The sequence below is a fragment of the Planococcus citri genome, chromosome 1 (assembly GCF_950023065.1).
Source record: "Planococcus citri chromosome 1, ihPlaCitr1.1, whole genome shotgun sequence".
Classification (NCBI taxonomy): Eukaryota; Metazoa; Arthropoda; class Insecta; order Hemiptera; family Pseudococcidae; genus Planococcus; species Planococcus citri.
This window is the reverse complement of record NC_088677.1, coordinates 30,632,658-30,650,093: the sequence shown is the minus strand read 5'-3', so window position 1 is coordinate 30,650,093 and position 17,436 is coordinate 30,632,658. Positions and strand designations below refer to the sequence as shown.

Here is a 17,436-nt window from a genome sequence, read left to right as displayed (position 1 = left end):
ACTACTCGTCGCCCTGAAATCAGATGTAAGCGAGAAAATTAATATGAAAAATATTTTACGACGAATGTTGCATACCATACTTCAACTATGGTATAACCCAATTATTAAAAACAATTCTGAGCCAGATGAATTAAAAATTGGAAGTTTTTGGTCAGAAATATCTACAACGCACTAAGTTTCAAGCGCTGAATATCTTTTTTTGATTTTTGGTGATTTTTGAAAAATTCAAATGTGATGTAGGTAAGTAAGTATGTACAAGTATTTGAAGTGAAAATATGACAAAAAAAATCAAAATTTTATCAATACGAAGAAGAGAGCTGACATTTCGTTTGTACTTCTATTATTTTCGAATACTCACACTGATTCATGGTGGTACTGGTTTCGAATTTCTTCGGAAAAGTTACGAGGATTTTTGAATTTTGAATTTTGAATACCTAGAAGATTTTTTCAGAAGGATCGAATTAAAATTCAGTACTAATGATGGAATTAAATTACTCCAGTTGAGGATCACCTCTTTTACGAATAGGTAATTGTGGGCACGAAATGTTATCAAATCATTTCTTGTAGGTAGGTAGTTGAAGACTAATACTCACAGCCTACTCCACGTTCGCTCATGTACTGACTTTTGAGTTTTTTGGCATCAACGATGTTTGATTTTCCATCCAAAGTGCACTGTCCAGGACCTATTACATTTTTCGATTCGGATGCGGATGTAAAATAAATTCGAATTGAAAAATACGCGAAAAGTAGTGTTTTCAAATACATGATGATCGCAGAAAATTATAATATTGTCTTTCCAAGTTTCCAATTCTCGAGTTCGCTACCTACCGACTTGAAATCAGTAAACTACATGAAAATATGCGAGAAAGTTTGTATAAAGTATAAATAAATATGGTCAAATTTTCGTGACAGTTTACATAGGTAAGGTAAGGTACCTACACAATCACGCTAATGAACCAATGGCAAAAGTACAAATTAATTTAAGTCATTTTCATGCTTGATTTCAGCTTCCAATAGCTATTTAAAAAATTAAAGTTCGCAGTAACTTTCAAAATGCGACAGTAACTTGAATGTATAAATGCTCATACATGTGTTTTTAATTGCAAGCCTTCATTATATAGGAAGTTTGGTTAATGAGGGAAACACTTGTAAGTTGCACATTCCAATTATTTACCTACTATCGCGAAAGTCGAAGTACAATATAGGTAGATGTAGGTATTCATAAGAATTTTAAGCGTACCTAGGTGTAGGAGTAGGTATACTCAAAACAAAATCATAAAATTGAAAAAATAAAAAACAGTTCGAGTTGCTTAAAGAAACACGGTAAAATTACGGAAACATTTGCAAAAAAAACTGAGAAAGTGATGAAGTGGTAAAAAAAAAATTCTTCAACACATTTTTAATTTTTCAAGCAGTAGAATGCCAAAAATTTGAAGTAAGTATTTTTTAAAACTTGACAAAACCAATCAGAAAATTGACGCGTATTTTTCAGTCAAAATCTTCAAGGCAAATTGATTACAGGCTACAGCCATGGTTGAAAGCGGTCCGGATTGTGACGGCGATGGCCTAGGTCGACGCAGAATTTCAAATTTTTACTTTTAGAACAGTGCTAAGGATTCTTCCCAAAAACAAGTTGGGACTTGGGAGGTACAAGAGCGAGAACAAAATAAAAATCACGATTTTTTTTGAAAAATGTCCTCTTTTTAAGGACTTGCATATATATCCTCTTCAGGACTTCAGGAGCATCTCTGAACCCAGGAAAAAAAGTTTTATAAACTTGTATAGAATTCTATAAAAATTGCATTAACTTGTATAGAGTTCTATAAAAATTGCATTCAATTTTATAGAATTTCATCAAAATTGAAATAGCTTTTTATAAAGGTGTATCAAATATGATACAATTGTATGCAGTTTTATACATTCCTATACATTTTCATAAAAAGAAATATAATTGCTTTGATAAAATTGCATAAAATTTTATAGAATTTCATCAATATTGAATTAGCTTTTTATAAAGGTGTATCAAATGCATATAATTGTATACAGTTTTATACATTCACATAGATTTTGATAAAAAGAAGAGTAAATTGCTTTGATAAAATTGTATAAAATTTTTTTCAGTAGAATGGATATTTTGCATTAATTGTATAAACGTTTATAAAATTGTTTAAAACTGTGTACATTTGTATAGAATTTGATTCAGCTGTATAAAATTTGATAAAATTGATCAAATATGGTGTTGGTTTTTAATTTTTTTTTTTTATCAAAATTTATGCAATTTTATCAAATAGACAATATTTTATACATTTTTATACAAGTTTATCAAAAATGATACAATTGTATCAAATGAAATGGTATAGTTAGTACTCTTAGATAAAGTACTGCATCATTCTCTATAATTGATTTTATTGATCTCTTCTAATTATTCCACTCGAAGTGTCATGTGTAGTGAAGTGACGAGCGTGGGACTTAATTTTTGATAAAAAGTGGATGCTTTGGAAGCCCACAATCCACAAAATGTTTGAATCAATGTTAAAATTTTTCTTCATAACAACCACACATAAAATTTTATAAAAAATACCCAATTATTTTTTATACAAAATTTGTCTCTATCAAACTGTATACAACTGCATACAACTGCATAAAATTTTATACAGTTGTATACAGTTTGATAGAGACAAATTTTGTATAGAAAATAACTTTAAATATAAGTGGGTATTTTTTATAAAATTCTATAAAACTTTTTTTCCCGGGAAGCTAGACATTTTTCTGAGAGGCTTCCAACTGAAAATGAAATTCTCCACTGAATTTCGCCAAAATCTTCCATAAGAATTGAATTTCAATATTTCTTGAGCCTATTGCCTTATTAGTTATTAGCCTTATGCCGTATAGTTATTTTATGAGTTATGACGTCACCGGTCACATCACATCTTGAAAATTGATGTCTGGTCACTGGTCAGGTCAGGTGATGAGGTGAATTGGTGAGCCCAAAACAAATTAATTTAATTTGTGGTTAAAACACATAGTTTTAAACAAGAAAAAAAACTGTTTTAAAACAAAAAAAACGTTTTACTTTTGAACAATAAAAAAACTAAAAAAGTTTTTTTTTTTAAAACATGTTTGTACAACCCTGGGCAGTAGGCAGCGGGCCGCGGGGGCAGCGCTGACACTAGCGCGCTCTACGTGACTGCTTTCAAATCATGTTTCAAAGCCATCAAATGAGAATTATGAGAACCACTGTGTTTGTAAACATGTACCATTCTCATTCTGATAAGATCATTGATAAAGAAAACAAACGTTAATCCCGGTGAGGAGTAGAGAATGTGTGGTAAAAGAACTAAAATTGATGTAATAGTTAGTACATATAATTAATATTTTTGATAATTTGGCTGAAAACGGATCCGCAATAGCTCAATAAGTACGTAAGTAACAATATTTTCATAGAAAAAGTCACCTCATTTATGAATCTATTCATGTTCCTTTGTAAACATACAAATACTTTCGTCAAAATATTCTTTCAACTTAGACCGAGCTACCACATTCACTACATATTTTCCATTACTGTTTTTGTTTGATAGGTTGTTTCAAGTATTCGTTGAGCAGAATCACATTCGTAGTCCAAAATGTCACACGTACGTTGGTCGAGAGACGAACACTCTCCGGACCGTTGGGAATTCTACTACAAACATCGTGATTTAAAACCTTCGCCCGGACCCATGACTGTAGCTGGAGAATATTCCAAATGTCACGACGTATCTGTAAAAGTTGGGGAAGCGATTTATCCTATGAATCGCTTACAACTAGCTCTAGTATCCAACTACTTCGAGAAATTATTCGTCGAGGGTTTCGTCGAGAAAGATCGCGAGCTTGTGGAAATTCATGCTTTTGACAGCAACACGTTCTCTGCCATAATCGACGTAATTAATGGAAAAGATCTCAAGTCGCTTATAAATGCCGACACTTACGTTTCATTGCTAGTAGCCATGGATTACCTGCAAATGAAAATCAATTTGGAACCATTCAAAGAGTTCATGAAAGCGTACATTGTAGAACACGATATGCCTTTTGATACTCAAATGCTCGAATTGTATAGATTAATTGCTACGAATCGAGATTTCAAAGATCTGAAGTTCTATCTTTATTCCTATTTATCATGTCATTTCACGGATTTCGTAAATTATCCAGAATTTCTGAGTTTACCTCTCGATGATCTCATTGATATTATCAAAATTCAAAAAGGCGTACGCAGATCGTCGGGTTCCGATGAGATGAATATAATCAGTCAAGTTTGTGTGAAATGGATCCTTCACGATGTTGAAAAACGACTGAATAATTTTGTGAAACTGGTGAACGCTACGAATTATAGGCTACATCGGTTTTCATATCGAATAAATACTGATTGCGTCAACGCTAGATTGAATAATATGGAAGGTGATAGAAAAGAAGAAGAAATCCGAAGATATTTTTGCCAGTTATTGAATTATGGTGGAGAAATTTATCCTGATGGTAAGACAATAGTTTCGAATTCTGAAATACAACATTTTATTTGTGTAGTGTGTCGGTATAGGTGCACTGATGAGACATTCAGGTGCTCGTATTTCACCTTAACGTATTTGGAAAAGTGCTCAAAATATTTATTTTAAAAAAATCAAACTTTCGGTAACAACTTTGAACAGTTTTTAATGCAGCTTTAAGAATTTGTATTACTAAATTTTAAACTATAACATTTAAAACAAGTGCATTTTCTGACATTTTGAACGACAATTATGAACTGTGTATTCAGTTTTTATTTTTGTAAAATGTTAACCATTATAATGGCATTTAGAATTATTATCACAAAAAAACAATATCTAGAAAAATTTTGCAGTTAAGCAAAGTCGGCAGACCGGATTTCCTGTTCGGTTAAAGTTTTGTAGAAAATACTAGAGTGGTCTATAAATTATTACTGAATTGATTAAATGTTCCTTCTTTGTACTTTTCAGACTCTGAAGATCCAGGTATAGACGTAGGCTTACCGGCCAGAAAAATATCTCACAAACTTAATAGGATTGATGTGAAAGAAAAATTGGCCAAGATCCTGGAAAACGGATATTTGTGCGATGTGACGATTGAAGCGGGTGAAAAAACATATGAACTTCATCAGTGCGTGCTGAAAACGGCGTCGAGTTATTTTGCAGATCTTTTTTCAGCTAAAAACTGCGAACCATCCTCAATCCATGAAGATAAAGGTAAAAGATATGTGATAAATATTGATGAAAATACTTTCGACTCCATTGTTAAGTTCATGTATTTCGATGATATTTCGTTGAATGCATTCGAGCAATCTATGAAAATACTGAGAGCGGGAAAGATTTTAAAAATCAATACACTAATAAAAAAAAGTTTATCTTGGATGGAAAGTAACGCGAAAGATTTGAGCATCGAAGATATTCTCCAAATATTGGATTTTGTTGTAGGAGATGACTCATTCGATGGTGAAGAGCTTAATCGAATTTCTAAACTGGCTTGCAAAATTTTAGTTTCTAGAACAATTAAAAACTTGACGTATGATATTATTCGTCGTATATGGAAAGTTGATAAAATCTTGAAAAGTGGTACTTTAACGAGTAGTTGCGTACTGTGGATGAAGGATAATTTTCAGACGTCGTACATCAAAGATATTATTGAAATTTTGTACGAAGTACAGGAGGAAGAAAGTCTGAGCTGGTTGCTTAATAACTTGGGTGCTGGACAACCTGATAATATTTTTCAAGTATTGTGTGCCAGCGAAAACCTGGAGTTTGACAAATTAACGAATCGGTGCATGAAATGGTTTATGGAAAACCAATCTGCACGGACGGAAGAAACTATTACCAAGTTATTGGATTTTACCCGAGGAAAAGAGAAGTTCGATCGTGAACATGAACTTCTTTTTTGCGAGCGCATGGTTGCCACATGGCCTAATATAGACGAATCGCAATTCTGCACAATTTCCTACACTATGCTGCAGAATTTGCTTACGTTACCGAATTTCTTTCCGAAAAATCCCTCCGAAATCCTGGATGTTTGCGCGAAATGGATCGTTCACGATGTAGAAAATCGGTATCGTTTGATACCTAGAATCGCCTTTGGTATAAATCGTAATTGTACGGTGAATCCCGATGATAATAAAATTACTGAAACTCTGCAAGATTTGGATAACTGCTCACAGCAGTCGATTAAAGATAAATTATGGGAAACACTATCTTCAACTTCATTAGTTCCTCATTGTAACGATACCACGAATCTGGCTCTCGAAGAAATCCCAGTATTTATTTCATCGTATACTGGAAGGGATGTCAAGGAATTTGGATGTGATGTTTTGGACGCCGAGTTGAACGTAATTACATCATTGAAGTCACTCAGATTTCATTACGAGTCTAGTCTTGGTGCAATGTGTCCATTAACAGCAGCTCTAATCAAGGATAATTTATTTGTGCTTTGTAATAACTATTTTATTTGTACATCTGAATTCTTTGTTTACAATTTATCCTCGAAGAAATTCTACGCTTTGGGCGGAATTCCCCGAATTCGTTCGCCCGGAAAGAGCACGTTATTAAATTGCAACAACCAAGTGTACTGTTGTTCCAGCGAAGAAAATGATATAATGAGATACTCCATCGAATTGAATCGATGGGAAGTGATTTTTAATGCGGAAATCGAAGTGGTACGAAACGATGATTTCAAAAATACGGTTCGTTATACCAGTGATGGAGCGAACCTATACAGAGTTTTCAGTATTTTACCTCTCATGGGATCACGTTTTGCTTGCAAATATGTTGTACAAACATGGAATTTCAACCAAGGTAGATGGATTCAGCTACCAGATCTGCCTAATTCGTCAGCTTTTATTCAAGTTGGTGCCACGCTGACCAACATTAAAAATGGTATTGCCGTATTATTTCAGTCTGTTGTGTTTTTGTTCGATCTGCAATCACAATCCTGGCGGCGTGTTTCACTTCCTTTCAGACCTGAAACTGATTATGGTTGGTGGGTTTCATTCATTACTCATTATGATGACGGCCTGCTGTATGCGTGTGATGGTAACATATTTCAATTGCATGATCTGCAAGGAGAATGGGTATTGAAAAACAATCCACAATACGGCTTTGTTAATAAAAGATGTGATATGGCGCTCATTCATCGCTGCGTTAACGAAACATGCTCCGCTGTCAAGCTGTCTGATGAAAAGAAAAGAGAAAAAATTCCAGTTGACCTCAGTTGTAAGAAACCTTGTCTTTCGACATCTTGAGATTACCTACTTGATAATGTAGCTTCGACTGTGAACTCGTATACCTATGTACTTGTTCTTCAATCTTCTAACTCTGTTATCTAGTAGGTATATATATAGGTATGTATTATGTTAACATAGGTAATGTGTTCATTATTATCTGGATTAATAAATTCTTTCTTTCTTGTATTGAATTGTTATGACGTCAAAGCTACTAATCAGAAACATACTTTGTATAAAAATTGAAGAAATGGTAAATCATTTATTGTGTGGAATGAACTATTGAATATTATTGTTCGCCTACTCTGTTTTTAAACATGGTTTTTACATTTTTCAAAATACTTCATGAAATTTAATATTGGTTAAAGAACTGAATTCACCATTTGGGTGGTCAATCACAGAATTATTTCTGTTTGCTCTTTCCCATACTTTTTTGAGCTCTTTCTCATTCAGTTCGAATTTAGAAAACATGAATGGCTCGATGATAACGTTCTTTATATATACTCGTGATACCTAGTTCTATGTGCCAATTGGCAAATAAAATATATATTTCATTTTTAATTCCGCAGTTGATGACAATTTCTGCCCAGCTCCATCCAAACCACTTGAAATAAAATGGTTGTGTGCTGTATTTTTCTCAATTTTAATTTTCAAAAACTTGAAATAAAAGTGTTTGACTGTTTTCTGACAAAGAGCGTATCATTAGTCTGAATCGGTGTAAATTTTGAACGCTAGCTCTTTCTATTCCCATTAAGAATAATATTGATCTCGAAGGTGGCAATTCATGCTCAATTGTGAACTCATTTTCGTGCTCATCGCTCTTAAATTAGTCAGAAAATATTTGTACATCTACTTACAACGCGTTTTTTTTTCTTAAAAAAATTTCCGTTCAATTTTCAGCTCAAAATGAGCTTTGATTTTAAAGAGAACAGCTCATTGCATGAAAATCGATTTGTTAAAATCAATTCGTCCATGCCAAAATTTCAATTCGATTCACGATCTAATTCGATAGCTTCTCTTTTCAAAAAAATACCTTTCGTATTTACGGCGAACTGGTTATGCAATTTGATTAACACACGAACTGTTACGTTGCCTATGAAAATGTCGGTGGGTAATTTGCAGGTTATTTTGAGTACAGTATTTTTTGGAAAGAAGAGGGATATTTCAATTTTCAAAGGTGTTTTCTGAACATTTTGAGTTCACTAAATAATTCAGATTTGATATGGATTTATGGCAATACTTACTTATGTACTTGCCTCTAATTTTACATAACTTTATGATAGGTATTTCAACTAATTTTGACAGACCGTGAAAGGATGATAATTTTATGAAAGCTATTTTATTAAGCAAAGAAGCTGGTGGTATGAGAATTGTTATTTTTCTCTTTCAAAAACACGATGAAAACATTATGCACACAGGCTAATAACACATACTCGTATTTCTGAAATTAGGTAACCTAATTAGATCACAATAATTGATTCAGTAAACACAAAAATCACGTAGGTACATACCTGCCTGAAATTGTATATTTTCATGATATTTTTCAGATAGACATTTTAATGATGATGAAACGTTTTACATTTAAAAAAAAATTGAATTGATTTAAAAATGTATTATCTACATATTTATTCGCGTTTAAATAAGCCACCTACTTAATTTCTTATGTGTCACTTTTTTTATCGTCTTTCAAATACATTTTCATATGTACATTCGGGTAAAGAACATAAAAGTTACCTTTCGGATAGTCAATAACCCATTTGTCTGTTTTTTCATCTTTCCACACTGTTTCCGGATCCACATCAAACTCCTCGTCGCGTAATTTGAAAATATACACGTTTCGATGATAACGTTTGGAACAATACTTTTCAGATTCTGCAAAATAGAATTTTTCAGTCGAAACTTCGCATTTAATGACGTATTCGTTCCAGTTGTATCCAAAACACCCTAAAATAAAAGGTTTTGTGCGATATACGAAATCTTTGTTCACATTAATCGAAGATAGTTCAGCTTTTTTATGAAAATGAGCCTTAGCCACGCATTGGCAGATTTCTTTTAATTTATCGATTTCCAAAGTATTGATCTGTTCGTCATCTCCTCTCAAGGTACGTATTACTGCAATGAATGTGGAAGTAGAAAAATTGATAAATATTTTACGGCGAATGTTGAATTTCGTGCTTAAGCTATCCCAATTAGCAAAAATATTTTTTGAAACGGACGGATAAAAATTGAACGAGTATCTACTTAGAAATGCACTAGGTAGTAGGTAACTACCAGACCAAATTTCAAGTGCTGAATCTCCTTTTTTAATTTTTGATGTTTAAAAAAAAAAAACAAATCTGATGTATCTTCTATGAATTATAAAACACTGATCACAAAATGAAGTAGGGAGCTGAAATTTGGTTTGGTGTTCTATTTTTGATCTCCAAAATCAATTGGCGGTGCTTTCAAGTCGTTCTGGAGTCTCTAAGGGTTTTTTGTATATTAAATATCTTAATAAAATCTTACCTAAGTATGTAATTTTGTATTTTCCGAAAGCATGAAGATAGATATATTAATGTTTCGCTTTTTACATTATTTTTCATATTTGAAATCGATTGATAATCCTTTCGAGCTATTCCTGAGTATCCAGTGGATTTTGAGATCTCACGTGGTTCTTTGGGAAAAAAACTGTAATTATAATATTACTCATGGATTTGAACGAGTTGGAACAAATGTTCCAAAATTGTGCATAAATAAAACGGAAATGTTCATAATTCGGGTTCATTGGAGCTGAATTTCATTTTGACCTCTTTATGGTGATTTTTCCAAAACCGAAAAATCCGTAAATCGTTGGAGGCTCATGAAAGACTCGAAACTAAGTATTGCCAATCGATTTGGAAGATCTTAAATAGGACAGAAAGTAAATTTTAGCTCAATTTCCTAATTTTACCTCATTTTGATTTTTTTTTCTTTTTACAAAAAACTTAAGCCAAAGTATTTTTTAAAAGTCTTGAAAAATTGAAAAATGAAGCGCACGAAATTGTTCTCTAGATAATCATTTTATAGGTATAAGTAGGTACCTACTTACTCGTATCTAGCTGAAGATGAAGACTTACTCACCGCTCAGTCCACGTTCGCTTATGTACTGATTTCTTATTTTGTCCGGAAAACGAATGTTTGCTTTTTTATTCAAATTACACTCATTGGGACCTATTACATTTTCAGATAGGGTTGCAGATATAAAATAAATTTGAAATACGAAACACGCGTCAAATAATGTTTTAAAATTCATGATCATGATTATTGCAGAAGTTTTGAAGTCTTTCCAAGTCTTGTATTCGTTTTTTACCGACTCAGCAAACTATACAGCAAAATACACGAAGGCATGTGTGTAAATAATGGTCCAATTTCTATATACCTACTGGTTTTAACAACGCTACCTGCACCTGCACACTAATGAACGAATGACAGAAGAACAAATTAATTAATCATTTTTATTTTTTATGCTTGACTTCGGTTTTCAATATAGCTATTCAAAAAATTGGGGCTGGCAGTAAATTGTGAATTATTATGAAAGCAACATAGGTACCTAAATGCATAATGGTTGTACATTTTTTATGTTCTTTATTGTAAGTTTAGGTACCTACCTATACCTATTCAATCATGTTGAGGTTGATTACTGAACATGTGAAAGCGAATTCTAATCATTTTTATCTACTACCTACATACTTATTCGAACCATTCTGGCAGCCTTTGGTAAGTTTTCAATTTTTTCCAAAATTCTAAAATTTTTTGGATGGCCAAAAAATTAAACTTAGCACGACATACCACTTTGGGTAACTAGTTCACATTTACTCAAGGCTCCTTCGTTCACGTTATGTATACTTAGGTATGTAATGTACCTTTCAGGGTACCTACTAATTTGAATCCTGAATAGAACTAAAACGTGGCAGGACATCGACTCCAGGAAGACCAAAAAGGGATTGTTTCAAGTTTAGCGGTTGAGTTGAAGTTCGTTAAAAAAATAAGAGTACCTAGGTTTTGTTGAAATCTAAAAAAAAAATTAAAAAATGTACCACTATGGTAGCTTTTTCAACAGCTTAGGCGTCTTGTGTTCCTTGTTACCTATTTTATTTAAAAACTGAATAAAACCGCCAAAAAAATGTTTTTCAGGAATAAGGATTGGGATTATACAATTTAAATTTGAACCATTGAAAAAATTAAAATTTATCGAATTGCCCTAATAAAATAGAAATTTGGTATCTATCCACCCCCCCCCCTCCCACAATCAATTGGAAACGGTTTCGAATCGTTTTGAGCACTTCTGGAGGCTCCAGAAATTTTTGAAAGTTTAAATTATCCGCAAAGGTTTACCAAATGAAGTTGGAAAGTTGTTGAAAGGCTGAAGTAGATGCAATAAGTGAGGCCTGAGGCGAAACTGCCTTCGCGACTCGGATTTTGGTTCTTGTGGAACATATTTCCATTTTCTTGAAATTCAGTTTATTTAGGTACCTATGCCTTACTCGTACTAGTAGGGTACCAATATTTTATTTTAATTAAATTTTCGATTGGGTATTTAAATCATTGGAAAATTAGAGAAATAGGATAGTGAAAGTGAAATACAACGGATCATGGAGAATCTAGAGATAGCCTAGCCATCTGCCATAAGATCTCCCTCCCCCCCCCCTGGGCCAGTCGACCTACCTTATTTTATTAAAATTAAATTACAGTTTAATTATTTCATTTTTCATGTTCAACTTCGAAAATCAAAATAGTCAATTGTATTCGTGGCAGGTTGCAGGTTGCCCTAGGGCCAAAATCCTCGACCGCCCAAATTAATCAATCACTGAAACTGAATGACTGAAAACACTAAACAGTGAAAAGTGAAAAGTGAAAAGTGAAATCGAAAAAAATTACCTCGAGACGGGTGCGCACTAGCGCGCTCTTTGTGACCGCATTGGAAAATGAGAATCTGTGTTTGTAAACATGATTTGATAAGATCCTCGATAAGAAAACCAAACATGATAAAAGTAAAACTTCGGCAAAAGGATCAAAATTGATGTAGTAATACTAGTAATTAATAAAATTAATATTTATGATCATCTGACAAAAAAAGGACTTGCAATAGCCTAAAAGGTACGTAAGTAAGAATATTTTCGTAGAAAAATAACCACATTTAGAAGTATCAAGGTTCCTTTGTAAACAAACGTTACATATTTACCTACAAAAATATACTTTGTCATCACTATTTCATCAAAATATTTTTTCAACTCATCTTCAGAACAGATTACCACATTAACTATTTTCAAATCCTGTTTTTGTTTGATAGGTTGATTCGAGAATTCGTTTAATAGAAGGATCTCATTTACAGTCCAGATGTCACGTTGGTCTAAAAACCAACACTCTCCAGACCAGTGCTACTTGTACTACAAACACAGTGTTTCAAAACCACCGGAACCTTCGCCCGGACCCATAAATGTAGCCGGGGAATACTCTAAATGCCATGACGTATCTGTAAAAGTTGGAGAAGCAATTTATCCTATGAATCGCTTACAACTAGCTCTAGTATCCAACTACTTCGAAAAATTATTCGTCGAGGGTTTCGTCGAGAAAGATCGCGAGCTTGTGGAAATTCATGCTTTTGACAGCAACACGTTCTCTGCCATAATCGACGTAATTAATGGAAAAGATCTAAAGTCGCTTATAAATGCCAACACTTACGTTTCATTACTGATAGCCATGGATTACTTGGAAATGGAAATCAATTTGGAACCATTCGAAGAGTTCATGAAGACGTACACGAAACAAGATATGCCTTTCGATACACAAATGCTCGAATTGTATAGGTTAATTGCAACGAATCGAGATTTCAAAGATCTGAACTTCTATCTTTATTACTACTTATCCTGTCATTTCACGGATTTCGTAAATTATCCAGAATTTCTGATTTTACCTCTCGATGATCTCATTGATATTATCAAGATTCAACAAGATGTAAGCAGATTGTCGTGTTCCGATGAAATGAATATAATCTGTCAAGTTTGTGTGAAATGGATCCTTCACGATGTTGAAAAACGACTGAATAATTTTGTGAAACTAGCGAATGCTGCGAATTATAGGCTTCATCGGTCTTCGCTTCAAATAAATACTGATTGCGTCAACGCTAGATTGAATAACATGAAAGGTGATAGGAAAGAAGAACAAATCCGAAGATATTTTCACCAGTTACTGAATTATAGTGGAGAAATTCACCCTAATGGTAGGTTAATAGTTTTAAATTCCAAATCATAGAATATTTTTTGAATTAAAAAAAAATAAATTTAAAAATAAATTTTATTTGTAAAGTAGTGGAAATCGATACGGAGAGTTGTCTCAGGAGGAGGGGGTGGGGAAGTTTTGAGTAATTTGTTTATAAAACAAGGACATTTTTGAATTTTTTCGAGATTAGAGATTTTTAATATAACAAAATACCCACACTGAAAAAGAGATCTAAAATCTTTTTAAAAAATCTGGTTTGACGAATTGATTCTTGAAAAGCGGGAATCGAATTGCATTGTAGTCGAATCGGAGAAGCGGATTTCCTACTTAGTTAAAGCTTTATAAATACTTGAGCGATCTATAAATTATGACTGAATCGATTAAAATTTTCCTTCTTTGCACTTTTCAGACTCTGAAGATCCAGGTATAAGCAAAGAAACAATCCTACCGTACAGAAAAGTATGTCACAAACTTAATGGGAGAGATGTGAAAGAAAAATTGGCGAAAATGCTGGAAAACGGATATTTGTGCGATGCGACGATTGAAGCTGGTGTAAAAACATATAAACTTCATCAGTGCGTGCTGAAAACGGCATCGGGTTATTTTGCAGACCTTTTTTCAGCCAAAAGCTGCGAGCCATTATCAATCCACGAAGATAAAGGTAAAAAACATGTGATAAATATTGATGAAAATACTTTCGACGCGATTGTCAAGTTCATGTATTTCGATGATATTTCGTTAAATGCATTCGAGCAATCTATGAAAATACTGAGAGCGGGAAAGATTTTAAAAATCAATACACTAATAGAAAAAAGTTTATCTTGGATGGAAAGTAACGCGAAAGATTTGAGCATCGAAGATATTCTCCAGATATTGGATTTCGCTTTAGGAGATTACTCGCTCGATGGTGAGGATTGCAATCGGATTTCTAAACTGGCATGCAAAATTTTACTTTTTAAAACGACTAAAAATTTGACGTATGATATTATTCGTCGTATATGGAAAGTTAATAAAATCTTGAAAAGTGATGCTTTAACGAGTAGTTGCGTACTGTGGATGGGGAATAATTTTCAGACGTCGTACATCAAAGATATTGTTGAAATTTTGTACGAAGTACAGGAGAAAGAAAAGCTGAGCTGGTTTCTTAATAACTTGGGTGTTAGACTACCTGATAATATTTTTCAAGTATTGTATGCCAGCGAAAACATGCAGTTTGAGAAATTAACGAATCGATGCATGAAACGGTTTATGGAAAACGAATCTGTATTGACGGAAGAAACTATTACCAAGTTATTGGATTTCACTCGAGGAAAAGAGAAGTTCGATCACGAACATGGAATCCTTTTATGCAAGCGCATGGTTGCCACATGGCCTAATGTGGACGAATCGCAATTCTGCACAATTTCCTGCAACGTGCTGGAGAATTTGCTCACGTTACCGAATTTCTTTTCGAAAAATCCCTATAAAATCCTGGATGTTTGCGCGAAATGGATCGTTCACGATGTAAAAAATCGGTATCGTTTGATACCTAGGATCGCCTTCAGTATAAATCGTAATTGTACGATGGATCCCGATGATTATAAAATGACTGAAACTCCGCAAAATTTGGATAACTGCTCACAACTGACGATTAAAAATAAATTATGGGAAACGTTATCTTTAACTTCATTAGTTCCACGTTGTAACAATACGACAGATCTGGTTCTTAAAGAAAGCCCGTTATTTATTTACTCGTATACGGGGTTGGATGTCAAGGAATTTAGATGTGATGTTTTGGACACCGAGTTGAACGTAATAACGTCATTGAAGTCACTTAGATTTCATTACGAGTGTACTCTTGGTCCAAAATGTCCAATCTCAGCCACTCTAATCAAAGATAATTTATTTGTGCTTTGTAAAAACTATTATAAATCTGATTTCTTCGTTTACAATTTATCCTCGAAGAAATTCTACACTTTGAGCGGTATTCCCCGAATTCATTCGCCCGGAAAGAGCACGTTATTAAATTGCAACAACCAAGTATACTGTTGTTCCAGTGAAGAAAATGATATAATGAGATACTACGTGGAATTGAATCGATGGGAAGTGATTTCGAATGCAGAAATTAAAGTGGCACGAGATTCTGATTTCAAAAAAATAACTCTTTTCACCAGTGATGGAACAAACCTGTACAGAGTTTTCAATATACCCATCAAGGGATCACGTTTTGCTTGCAAATATGTTGTACAAACGTGGAATTTCAACCAAGGCAGATGGATTATGCTGCCAGATCTGCCTAATTTGCCCGATTCTCGTCAATTCGATGCCAAGCTGACCAACATTAAAAATGGCATTGCCATATTAGTCCAGTGTATGGTATTTTTGTTCGATCTGCAATCACAATCGTGGCGCCATATTGCACTTCCTTTGAGAGCTGAAAATGGTTTCGATCGGTATGTTTCATTCATTACCCATTACGATGACGGTCTGTTGTACGCGTGTAATGATAAACTATTTCAATTGCGTGATATGCAAGGAGAATGGGTATTGATAAAACAGTCACAATTCAAATTCGGTAATGCAGGTTGTGATGCTGATATGTCTCTCATTCATCGCTCCAGTAACGAAACGTGCACTACAGTCGGATTGACTGAGAAAAAGAAAAATAAGGAAAAGGAAAGGGTGAAAAAGAAAAGGACAAGAAGTGAACTTAACTCCATTTGGAAGAAATCACGTCTTTTATCTTGATATTACCTACATCTGATAATATACTTTCCACTGTGTACTCGTATGTATAGGTATTTGTTCTTGAATTTATCTATGTACTTACCTTATTGTTACTTAACATACCTATGTGTTCATTATACAATTATCACAATAATAAATACTATCTCTCTTTATTTAATTGGCATGAATTGAAAAATTATTTATGAAGTAGGATGAACTATTGAACATTCTTGTTCGCCTATTCTGTTTTATCTGTAATATTCCGCATTTGGTAATAACTTCTGCCTAGTTTCATCCAAACCACTTGAAATAAAAGGGTTGTGTGCTGTATTTAGTAAAAATAAGTAGGTATTGGTTCGTAGTTGTAATGAATAATCTGGTAATTCAACGTCCCGTTATTTCATTTCTTAGTTATACTTGAAAAATTCAAATACATAGATATATTTAATGAAAGCATGAATTTTAGAGCAGAAATAAAAATAAAAAACATGAATCGTAAATTTCAACAAAAATTTATGAAGAAATTTATTTTTAGTGGGAAACTATAATCAGAAACATTCTCAATCGACCCGGCCGTACAGAGAGATGTGGCAAAGGACCTCAAAATGAGATAATTTTTTAGGAAAATCGTGGTTTTTTGCAGTTTTAACAAATTCACCGGAGTAACATTTGGAAAATAAAAAATGAAAATTTTATTATCTCGATTTTAATTTTCAAAACCTTGAGATAATTTTGTGTCTGAATCGGTGTCAATTTTGAGCACTAGGTAGTTCTTTCTATTCCCAATAAGAATATTAGTGATGAAGGTGGTGATTCAGTGCTCAATTTTGAACTCATTTTCGTGCTCATCATTCTCCAATTAGTCAGAGAAACGTTATGAAAACGCGCTTTTTTTTCTTCAAAAAATTTCCGTTCAGGTTTCAGCTCAAACCGAGCTATGATTTTAAGGAGCACAACTCGTTGCATGAAAATCAATTTGTTAAAATAAATTCGCCGATGCCATAATATTTACTCATTGTCAGCTAAAATTGTGAGTCGATTCACAAATTCACAATCCAATTCGATAGTTTTTCTTATAAAAAAAATATTATGTACCTCTACCTACTTACCTTTCGTATTTACGGCGAACTGGTTATGTAATTTGATTAACACACGAATTGTTACGTTGCCTATAAAAATGTAGGTAGGTAATTTGCAGGTTTATTTTCAGAGGTGTTTTCGAAACATTTCGAGTTAACTAAGTT

At 33.3% G+C, this 17,436-nt stretch overlaps 2 protein-coding genes across 3 annotated transcripts; both read left to right on the top strand.

The window, feature by feature from the left end:
- The first annotated feature begins 3,264 nt into the window (after nucleotides 1–3,264).
- On the top strand, nucleotides 3,265–7,438 carry LOC135831299 (uncharacterized). 2 transcript variants are annotated; one of them, XM_065343682.1, is made up of 3 exons: nucleotides 3,265–3,418; nucleotides 3,579–4,506; nucleotides 4,983–7,438. In XM_065343682.1, the coding sequence occupies exons 2-3, from the start codon at nucleotides 3,624–3,626 to the stop codon at nucleotides 7,268–7,270; spliced, it is 3,171 nt and encodes a 1,056-aa protein (XP_065199754.1). In that variant the 5' UTR covers nucleotides 3,265–3,418; nucleotides 3,579–3,623; the 3' UTR covers nucleotides 7,271–7,438. The 2 variants fall into 2 exon arrangements, with proteins under 2 accessions (XP_065199754.1, XP_065199755.1); XM_065343683.1 differs by having other exon boundaries at nucleotides 3,268–3,422.
- A 4,741-nt stretch (nucleotides 7,439–12,179) lies between these two features.
- Nucleotides 12,180–16,370, top strand: LOC135831297 (uncharacterized). Its single transcript, XM_065343680.1, has 3 exons — nucleotides 12,180–12,364; nucleotides 12,558–13,487; nucleotides 13,896–16,370. Exons 2-3 carry the CDS (start codon nucleotides 12,605–12,607, stop codon nucleotides 16,211–16,213), a joined length of 3,201 nt encoding a protein of 1,066 aa, XP_065199752.1. The 5' UTR covers nucleotides 12,180–12,364; nucleotides 12,558–12,604; the 3' UTR covers nucleotides 16,214–16,370.
- The last annotated feature ends 1,066 nt before the right edge of the window (nucleotides 16,371–17,436 follow it).